This window comes from Hordeum vulgare, chromosome 7H (genome assembly GCF_904849725.1).
Source record: "Hordeum vulgare subsp. vulgare chromosome 7H, MorexV3_pseudomolecules_assembly, whole genome shotgun sequence".
Lineage (NCBI taxonomy): Eukaryota > Viridiplantae > Streptophyta > Magnoliopsida > Poales > Poaceae > Hordeum > Hordeum vulgare.
This window is the reverse complement of record NC_058524.1, coordinates 519,525,411-519,536,620: the sequence shown is the minus strand read 5'-3', so window position 1 is coordinate 519,536,620 and position 11,210 is coordinate 519,525,411. Positions and strand designations below refer to the sequence as shown.

General features: G+C 47.5%; 1 protein-coding gene across 1 annotated transcript; it reads left to right on the top strand.

The window, feature by feature from the left end:
* Positions 1-565: 565 nt before the first annotated feature.
* Positions 566-3,633, top strand: LOC123410116 (protein BZR1 homolog 3-like). The gene is made up of 2 exons (XM_045103005.1): positions 566-1,056; positions 2,312-3,633. Exons 1-2 carry the CDS (start codon positions 805-807, stop codon positions 3,131-3,133), a joined length of 1,074 nt encoding a protein of 357 aa, XP_044958940.1. The 5' UTR covers positions 566-804; the 3' UTR covers positions 3,134-3,633.
* The last annotated feature ends 7,577 nt before the right edge of the window (positions 3,634-11,210 follow it).

The following is an 11,210-nucleotide window of genomic DNA, read 5'->3' as shown; positions in this document are numbered from 1 at the left end:
AAAAACCAGAAAGGAAAAACCAAAAAGATACATTTAAATGAAAGCAAAAAAGAACCCCAAAAAAAAGGAAGGAAAAAGAACAAGAAAAGAAAAAAGAAAAAAAAGCGAAAGGAAAAAAGAACCAGAAAATAAAAGCAAAAAAGATAAATTTAAATGAAAGGATAAAAGAAAAAAAAAATTAAAATAAAAACGGAAGGAAAAAATAATATGAAAGGAAAAAACAGAAAAGAAAAAAAACGAACGAAAAAACGTGCTTCCATGAGCTGGGCCGGCCAATCCTGATCATCGCGTGCCACATCGACAATCCCTGTTTGAAAAATGGCCAGAAGGTTTGATTTATACCGGGATTGCATAATTTAGGGTGCAATCGACCGGAATTTTAACTTGAGGGTTCAAAATGGACATTTTCCTTCAAAGCCACACGAATCTTTTTGACCGAACCGTACAGAATCTACTCCAGTACTTATTTTACACCGTAAAACGCGGAGGGTAAAACGGGAATGTGGTAAGAGCCGCGCGTTAAAAAAAATGGAAAGAAAAGGTGGCAATTCCCACTCGCGAGCTGAGCTGAGCGTTTAAGCCAGCCAGACAGCGGCATGAGCCAGCAGCTGCGTTCACACTGCCAATTCCTCCCTCCTCCTCCTCCTTCTTCCTCCCCACAAATACTAAACAAACCAGCCAGCAATCGACCGAGAGATTGAGATTGAGAGAGCTGCGGCCGCAAGAAACAGCGAAGCAACGCGGCGAACCCCAGGGCCAGCCTTCGCAGATCCAGCGGCGGCTGCGGCGGCGGCGGGCGCGCCGATGATGCACGGCCCCGCGGGAGGGAGCGGCGGTCACGGGCTGGGCGGCACGAGGGTGCCGACGTGGAGGGAGCGCGAGAACAACCGGCGGAGGGAGCGGCGGCGCCGGGCGATCGCCGCCAAGATCTACACCGGCCTCAGGGCCTACGGCAACTACAACCTCCCCAAGCACTGCGACAACAATGAGGTGCTCAAGGCGCTCTGCAACGAGGCCGGATGGGTCGTCGAGCCCGACGGAACCACCTACCGCAGGGTAACCCATCCAATCTTGCTCTTGCTCTTGCTCGCTCCTCCTCGCAATGGCCTTAATTTGCTCCGCCGCCCGGTCTCTCCGCGAGGCCACGTAGCTCCTGACGCCCACCGTAAGCCAGAGGTGGCGGCGGCGGATTCGATTTGAGTGTTTCTTGAGCGCGCTCGTGTGTTTGATCCGGCTAGTTCTGATGCCTGGGACGGGCGTGCTCGGTTTTTGCTTGGATTCAGCTGGTTCCCATGGCAAGTCACGGTTTCTGCCTTGTTTTTTAGGAATAATGTGGTGATTTTTCTTGCTTGAGAGGATGTTTCTTGAATGCGCAAGTGCGATATGCGCTCTACTCTACATCAGAATTCAGAGCCGATGGTTCTGGAGCGATTTCTCTCTTGCTTCTTTTTAAAATTGAAAAAAGTTTCTTGGTTTAGGAATGCTGTGGTGACTTTGTTGCTTTTAGAGGATTGTTCTCGGATGCGCCAAATGCGATGCAATTTCTCCTTTTGCTTTTAGCTGCCTTTAGTTGAAAATTATTTTCCTTTGGTTTCTGCCGTGCTGTTTGGATTCAGGCTGTTTTCGTGTCATGTCAGCGAAGCTGGAGATTCAAGAACGGGGAAAGCAATGTCGCTTCCTCTGTTTTAGCAGCCTCTGGAGTTATGATTCATCAAAATAAGGAAAGGACAAACAAGTTTCGAACTGTTTTGCTCCTTGGGAGATGCTTGTTTTTCTTGCGATTTAGGCAGTTCGGTTGCCAATTAAGGGGAATGGGGTCTAGCAAGATTCAGGAATGGGGATTGCGACGTGGCTTCCTCAGTTTTAACAACCTCCTGATTTAGGATTTCAGTAACAAGTAATATGAATAAAATTTCACAATTACCTCCTTACAAAAGACAAATCTCCATAGTTAGGGAGCAGAAAATATTGCGTTTGCCTGGAACTTTCCAATTCCCTGCATTTCTTTCATATACTGAGCTTTTTCTCAAGAACTTGCAGTAATCTTTATACTCACTAGTTTCTTGCATGATCAAACCGAGGTACTTCCTTCTGTATAAGTGTTCCACTGGAAATCGCCACATTTCTTTTGGTAAATTTATTATAGTTGCAAGCTGATGCGTCAACTATTTAGGTAAATTTTAATGGTGTGATGGACTAAATTTTCAGCTACACAGCTGCTGTCCGGGGCACCTACATTTCCTTTGCATGTAATTAATTAGATTGTTAGTTGTTCTACTTGTGTTAATTGTTCTTCTTGTTTGTATTTCAGGGATGTAAACCTCCTCCACAAGCGCGTCCTGATCCAATGAGGTCTGCTTCGGCAAGCCCCTGCTCTTCATATCAGCCGAGCCCACGGGCCTCATACAACCCAAGCCCTGCGTCCTCCTCCTTCCCGAGCTCCGGATCCTCTTCTCACATCACTCTTGGTGGTGGAAACAACTTCATTGGCGGCGTCGAGGGGAGCTCCCTCATCCCGTGGCTCAAGAACCTCTCGTCGAACCCTTCATTTGCCTCCTCCTCCAAGCTCCCACAGCTCCACCATCTCTACTTCAATGGAGGCTCCATCAGTGCTCCGGTGACGCCCCCGTCCAGCTCGCCGACTCACACGCCTCGCGTCAAGACCGACTGGGAGAACCAGTGCGTTCTGCCACCATGGGCCGGGGCGAACTACACCTCCCTTCCCAACTCCACGCCGCCGAGCCCCGGCCACCACGTCGCTCCAGACCCGGCGTGGCTGGCCGGGTTCCAGATATCGTCGGCCGGGCCCTCGTCGCCGACGTACAACCTTGTCTCGCACAACCCCTTTGGGATCGCCCTTGCAAGCTCGTCGAGGGCGTGCACCCCTGGACAGAGCGGGACCTGCTCCCCGGTGATGGGCGACCACCCGCCGGTTCACCACGATGTCCAGATGGAGATGGTCGACGGCGCAGCGGATGATTTCGCCTTTGGCAGCAACAGCAATGACAACAATGGGTCGCCGCCTGGGCTGGTGAAGGCGTGGGAAGGGGAGCGGATACACGAGGAATGCGCCTCGGACGAGCTCGAGCTCACCCTCGGGAGCTCAAGGACCCGCGGAGAACCACCATTCTGATGACGATGCTGCTGCCACAAGTGTCTGTCTCTTCTTCGCCTGGGTCTTCCCTTTGATACTTGCATTGGGGCGTCGTTCTGATGTTCTGCAAGCTCGGTGTTCGTCGAAAGAGAGAAGGGAGTTGAAGGATCGTTTCGACGATCCTCTGCGGATGATATCCATCCTCTTTCAGGGGTCTGATCTGGTCTGGTCTGGACTTGCATTTTAGCTACATTATGCAACTTTGTTAGCTTATTTCTTCTTCTTTTTTTCCTTACTTAAAAAAAATGGAAAGATGGGGAAACGGCATGGAATGCTAGCAGGACACCTTGGACATGTGGAAGAAATGGAATGGTGGAGGCCATTTGTCATCAGTGAGCAGAGCAGTTGATGCAAGTCCTGTGGCATTCATCATGTGATCTTGCATTTGCAAACTGGTTTCAGTTGTCCTTGATACGACTGTGGTCGCTGCACTCTGTCAGAAGGGTGTACATTGTATTATGTGGTGGACCATTCATTGATTCTTTGTGCCTTTGCTGGTTGGCAAAATTGACAAAAATGACCCCTGGGGCGAAAGAACTCATGAATTGACCCCTCGGGGGAAATAATTCACCGGCCTGACCCTTTTGTGTGGCGCCCGACACCTAGGCGTCACACTGTACTGTGTGACGCCTAGAGGTTCGGCGCCACACCCCCGACCACGTGGCAGGGAGGGGCCCATCCCCAGGCAGTGTGACGCGTAAGCCTCAGGCGTCACACATTGTAATGTGTGGCGCCTAACGCTTAGGCGCCACACATTGACTTATACAGCCACGGGTCAGCCCCCCTCCCTACCCCCTCCCCCAGCCCCTCTCCCAGCCACTGCCCCCTCCCTCAAATCCTTCTCTACATCAGCACATCTGAAGGTTTGGACCGGGCATTTGTTGTCCAATCACTCCCCTAAGGTAATCCCCACCTCTCCCCTCATTCTCATCCATAGGAAAATCTTTTGTGTTCTTTTTTTGCAAATTTGAGGAAATCCTAGTTTTTCATGAAATGTGGGATGTATATGATATTGTTTTATTTGTTTGTATGTTAGGATAAGGGGTATGATGGGGTTAGGATTAGGGTTGTTTGGATGTGTGCATTATGGTTGTTTTAGGGTTAGGCTAGGGTTAGGCTATGGTTAGGCTAGGGTTAGGGATGTTTGGTTGTGTTAGGGTTATGATGGGGTTAGGGTTATTTGGAAGTTAGGCTATGGTTATTGTAATTGTATGATTGCTCATAAAAAAGGTTCTATGTTTTGCTGTTTAGGTATGGGAAAAACATGTGTTTATGTTCATCACGTGGACAAGGATGCCTTTTTGAAAGGCAATATTGATCCGGACCCGGATGAGCTTGACATGGTGTTCGATTTGTGTCCTAGCTATGGTGAATTGTTGGAACAAGTCCGAAAGGATTTGAATTGGATGGACCCTAGTGATGTAGTTGAGTTTGATGGTAGGCATAATGTGGGATTCGGAATGCACATTCGTTGGAAGACCATGCGTGTCAACTCCGAGCAACGTTGGCTTGCATACAAGGATACGGTGGCCGAATCACTAGACAAGGCTCTAGAGTTATTTGCCATCAAAACAAATGTTCCTAACTTGTTGGATTTGAACCGGGTTGCCTCTTTGATTGTTGAAGCTATTCCTGCAACCATCAACGAAGAGGCCAACATTGAACCTCTTTCTTGTGTCTATGAGGCTAACGAAGAGGTCAACATTGAACATGAACCATTGGTAGAGGCTAATTATGAGCACGATGATGATGGTAATGTTCTTCATGACAACAATCTTGGTGATTTGGACAAATATAATTTGCAAGAGACAATGGACCATTCCATTCCGTACTCACGTGGCTATGCCTCTGAGTCTGACGATGAGGGTCCCGATGAAGAAGTTGATGAAGAAGGGTTCACGGCAAAGGAGGCTGAAGCTTTCACGAATGTATTAAAGCGTGATCACCGGACACCATTGTTCGAGGATCTTAACATGTGAAATAGAGTAACAGAAAGTGTGCATTTTCGATGCCAGTAGGTTTTCCATTGTGTGGCGCCTAAGCCTTAGGCGCCACACAATTGAAAACCTACTGGCATCGAAAATGCACACTTTCTGTTACTCTATTTCCTGTGTTTCACATGTGTGGCGCCTAAGCCTAAGGCGCCACACCTCACATGTGTGGCGCCTAAGGCTTAGGCGCCACACATGTGAAACAGAGTAAACTGGCTATTCTTAGTTTCACTTTGTTCTAATTTTTCTCTTAGTTTCACTATGTGAAACAGAGTAACCTCCGTGCACACTTTGCTCGAACATAACGACATAGCTCTTATGATGCTTCTGCCAATCCTTGATTTTTCGCTGCCTCCTCCTATCCAACCTGCTTTTAACAAAAGACATCAGTAGCTCGCTCAACACTAAGAACAAAACTAATCAGTAATTATTTTTTGTTACCTGTGAAGCTGTGTGTCCGTGTCCACCCACTCCGGCGGATGTGGCTGAAAGTACCAAATTGACGCATCACACGATGCGGGAGATGAAACTCAACCGCCCAATTGCATATTAGGGGACAACGCATTAGCCAAAGATGTCTTTCCTGCAGGCATAGTGGATTCAGGTCGAACGTGTGTGCATCACCAAAGTTTTGCCCGACACCATATGGCTCACATTCAACCTACAACACAAGATGAAAAGCACAATTCATTTTACTCACAACATAGAAGCTGGAAGTCAACTCTGAAACAATCTTACCTGCTCGGGGGTAAGCGAATCCATCTCGTTGGTGTATTGCTTGTACAATAGGTTAACTTCGCTTGCCACCTCCGATACCAAGTCCCACTTGTAAGCCCATGTAGGTTGCCGTACAGAGTTGCCGTGGTCATCCCAGGTATTCCACTTTGAGCTTTTAGGGCGTCCAACAGGTAGGCGTTCCCAGCTCCATACTGAAAGTAGGAGCATACAACCACCAACTCCACCGTCCTTTGTCGTCCTGCGACAAGCATCGTCCAACTACAAGTAACAACAAACATGCATCAGTTTAGCAGAAAAAGATAACAGAGAGTACTTAATACTAACAATTTATTACCTGCCGATACAAGTAAGCCAGTACGGCCGAGCCCCAGCTGAACTTTTGTCGAAAACAGTCAACGCCTTCAGCCACATCCATGGAGCATTCTTGCCTGTGCCGTCAGCAAAGATAATCCTAGAGATGACGTACCACATGTAGACGCGAGCATACCTCTGGATCACCTCGTCATCTGCGTCCTCAGGACAATGAGCAAAGTTGGCGGCAATCCAAGTGAAAGTGGCGCCGACAGGGACTCTATCTTTCTTCCCTCCATCTTCTACCTCCGGCTCCTGCGGCGACATACCAATAAGAGCCTCCATTTGTTGCCGCCATCCCTCAGAATCAGTGCTCATACATGGTGGCTTTCCCTCGATCGGAAGAGCGGTGATCATGGAAACATCTTGAAGAGTAACCGTCATCTCTCCGGTCCGGAGGTGAAAACTATGTGCCTCCGGCCTCCAACGGTCAATGAGTGTTGTGACTGCCGCAGCGTTCAGATTGGGAGTTGACCGACTCACAAGCTGCACGAATGGAAGGAGTCCCGTCATCTCGATGTACGGGGTGTACCGCTCATCGTAGTGCATTACAGAGGATGCCCCATGAGACCGGATCTTCAAGGGCGTAAGCTCCTGCAAACATATAGGAGAAGAAGATGTCAAGTGCTTATTACATTTTCAAAAAATTACTCATCTACTAATCATTTTCTACTTACCATCTTCTTCTCCGACATGAAATAGGCCCGGTGTTCAACGTCATAAACATTATTCAGAAGCCACACCATCCTACAAATCAGAAAAAATTACTCATATACTAACTAATATTCAAATAAGACTCATATTCAAAAAATTACACCATCCTACAATCCTAAGAACTACTACTAATACGAACTATACTCATATGAACTACTACTAATACTAACTACTATGAACTACTACTAATACTCATATTCAAATAAGACTCATATACTCATATGAACTACTACTAATACTAACAACTACTACTAACTACTACTACTACTAACTACTAACTACTCATATACTCAACCAAATCCTAACTCATATCCTAACTAGTCAAATCCTAAGAACCTACTCAAATCAATCTACTAAAATCAATCTACTCAACCAAAACCTAATACAATTGGATAGAAGGATGGGAAAGGGAAGGGATGGGGGAGGACATTACCTTGGGGGATCAATCCAAGGAAGAAATCCCCAGATCTGAAGGAGATGGGGGTGGGGATTAGGGAGGGGATGAGAGCTAGCCGCCGCTGCAGTGGCAGTTCCTGTTTGAATGAGGGAGGGGTGGGGAGGGAGTGGGGAGGGGGCTGGCCCGTGGCTGTATAAGTCAATGTGTGGCGCCTAAGCGTTATGCGCCACACATTACAATGTGTGACGCCTGAGGCTTAGGCGTCACACTGCCTGGGGGTGGGCCCCTCCCTGCCACGTGGTCGGGGGTGTGGTGCCGAACCTCTAGGCGTCACACAGTACAGTGTGGCGCCTAGGTGTCGGGCGCCACACAAAAGGGTCAGGCCGGTGAATTATTTCCCCCGAGGGGTCAATCCGTGAGTTTTTTCGTCCTAGGCGTCACACAGTACAGTGTGGCGCCTAGGTGTCGGGCGCCACACAAAAGGGTCAGGCCGGTGAATTATTTCCCCCGAGGGGTCAATCCGTGAGTTCTTTCGTCCCAGGGGTCATTTTTGTCAATTTTGCCTTGCTGGTTAGAGCAGTTAGAAATTCCTTTCATTCATCTTCTTGTTGGATCCTCTCAGCGGTAGACGTTGCGAGAACAGTTAATCGATCATATTATTCCCACGGCCAGTTAACCGGTGTGCTGATTACTGTGAGATCTCCGTTCCATTGATAGTTTGTCTGAAACCTAATAACTGCTGCCTGGTTTTGTCTTGGAGGTGTTCAAGTTGAAACAGGGAAACTTTTACTGTCTTTCTGCCTTTCCAATGTTACAGTCGAAGTTTATTTGGATTTCTAGACGAGAAATCCATGATCTCTCTCCGATGCGGCAAAACTGACAAAAATGACCCCTGGGGCGAAAGAACTCACGGATTGACCCCTCGGGGGAAATAATTCACCGGCCTGACCCTTTTCTGTGGCGCCCGACACCTAGGCGCCACACTATACTGTGTGATGCCTAGAGGTTAGGCGCCACACCCCCGACCACGTGGCAGGGAGGGCCCCACCCCCAGGCAGTGTGACGCCTAAGCCTCACGCGTCACACATTGTAATGTGTGGCGCCTGACCCTGAGGCGCCACACACTGACTTACAGAGCCACGGGCCAGCCCCCTCCCCACCCCCTCCCTCATTCAAACAGAAACTTCCATTGCGGCGGCTGGCTCTCATCCCCTCCCTAATCCCCTCCCCCATCTCCTTCAGATCTGAGGATTTCTTCCTTGGATTGATCCCCCAAGGTAATGTCCTCCCCCATCCCTTCCCTTTCCCATCCTTCTATCCAATTTTATTATGTTTTGGTTGAGTAGATTGATTTTAGTAGATTGATTTGAGTAGGTTCTTAGGATTTGACTAGTTAGGATTTGGTTGAGTATATGAGTAGTTAGTAGTTAGTAGTAGTAGTAGGTATAGGAATTGCATTAGGTTTTGGTTTTGGTTGAGTATATGAATATTGAGTAGTAGTAGTAGTTAGTAGTAGTAGTAGTAGTAGTTAGTAGTAGAGGTAGGTATAGGAATTGTATTAGGTTTTGACTAGTTAGGATATGAGTTAGGATTTGACTAGTTAGTATATGAGTTAGGATTTGCATTAGGTTTTAGCTAGTTAGGATATGAGTTAGGTTTTGACTAGTTAGGATATGAGTTAGGATTTGACTAGTTAGTATATGACTAGTTAGTAGTTAGTAGTAGTAGTAGTTAGTAGTAGTAGGTATAGGAATTGCATTAGGTTTTCGTTTGTAGTTAGTGGTAGTAGTTAGTATTAGTAGTAGTTCATATGAGTATATGAGTCTTATTTGAATATGAGTAAATGAGTAATTTTTTGTGATTTGTAGGATGGTGTGGCTTCTGAATGATGTTTATGACGCTGAACACCGGGCCTATTTCATGTCGGAGAAGAAGATGGTAAGTAGAAAATGATTAGTAGATTAGTAATATTTTGAAAATGTAATAAGCACTTGATATCTTCTTCTCCTATATGTTTGCAGGAGCTTACGCCCTTGAAGATCCGGTCTCATGGGGCATCCTCTGTAATGCATTACGATGAGCGGTACACCCCGTACATCGAGATGACGGGACTCCTTCCATTCGTGCAGCTTGTGAGTCGGTCAACTCCAAATCTGAACGCTGCGGCAGTCACATCACTCATTGATCGTTGGAGGCCGGAGACACATAGTTTTCACCTCCGGACCGGAGAGATGACGGTTACTCTTCAAGATGTTTCCATGATCACCGCTCTTCCCATCGAGGGGAAGCCACTATGTATGAGCACTGATTCTGAGGGATGGCGGCATCAAATGGAGGCTCTTATTGGTATGTCGCCGCAAGAGCCGGAGGTGGAAGATGGAGGGAAGAAAGATAGAGTCCCTGCCGGCGCCACTTTCACTTGGATTGCCGCCAACTTTGCTCATTGTCCTGAGGACGCAGATGACGAGGTCATCCAGAGGTATGCTCGCGTCTACATGTGGTACGTCATCTCTAGGACTATCTTTGCGGACGGCACAGGCAAGAATGCTCCTTGGATGTGGCTGAAGGCGTTGACTGTTTTGGACAACAAGTTCAGCTGGGGCTCGGCCGCACTGGCTTACTTGTATCGGCAGGTAATAAATTGTTAATATTAAGTACTCTCTGTTATCTTTTTCTGCTAAACTGATGCATGTTTGTTGTTACTTGTAGTTGGACGATGCTTGTCGCAGGACGACAAAGGACGGTGGAGTTGGTGGTTGTATGCTCCTACTTTCAGTATGGAGCTGGGAACGCCTACCTGTTGGACGCCCTAAAAGCTCAAAGTGGAATACCTGGGATGACCACGACAACCCTGTACGGCAACCTACATGGGCTTACAAGTGGGACTTGGTATCGGAGGTGGCAAGCGAAGTGAACCTATTGTACAAGCAATACACCAAGGAGATGGATTCGCTTACCCCCGAGCAGGTAAGATGGTTTCAGAGTTGACTTCCAGCTTCTATGTTGTGAGTGAAATGAATTGTGGTATTCATCTTGTGTTGTAGGTTGAATGGGAGCCATATGGTGTCGGGACAAACTTTGGTGATGCACACACGTTCGAGCTGAATGCACTATGCGTGCAGGAAAGACATCTTTGGCTAATGCATTGTCCCCTAATATGCAATTGGGCGGTTGAGTGGCATCTCCCGCATCGTGTGCTGCGTCCACATTCCTACTGCGAGCTGCCGTGTACAAATGCGAGCATGCGAGATGAAGCAACCTTGGCCTCCCACAAGAGCAATCACACAAGGATATAGAAACTTTGAACGCCCTGTTTCCGTGTTGCTGGCCATCGTTTGCCGTTCCTCCGGGCTCATTCACTTCATATGTCCAATCCTCGTTGTTGTACAGGGTAGCCGTTTGGGAGTCAGCCTTCCGTGATTGAAATACCATCCATTTTTCAACCTTTGGTGGAAACTGGTACTTATACTTTTTCTTGTTCTCTCCCGCAATCTGATAATCTGTTTCTTGTGAGTACTTTAGAAAGTATGCTCTCAACTTGTCGAATGTGTATTGAACTATTGCCGTCACCGGCAACGCACGGACACCCTTCAACACCCGGTTGAAGCATTCTGCCATGTTACTCGTCATTTGACCATATCTTCGGCCATCTTCGTCATAAGCTCGTGCCCACTTGGCCCGAAGTTCAATGTGCCTGTTAAGAAACTCAAGCCCACCTGCATCAAGTTTTTTGTTTACAAACAAAGCATTGTACAATCTTGCAAATCGTTTGTCAGAAAATGCTTGACAACAATCCTGAAGATCATCCGCCAACTCCTTGGTACCACATGCCCGGTAGAAGTTTGCACAGAAATGCCTCATGCAC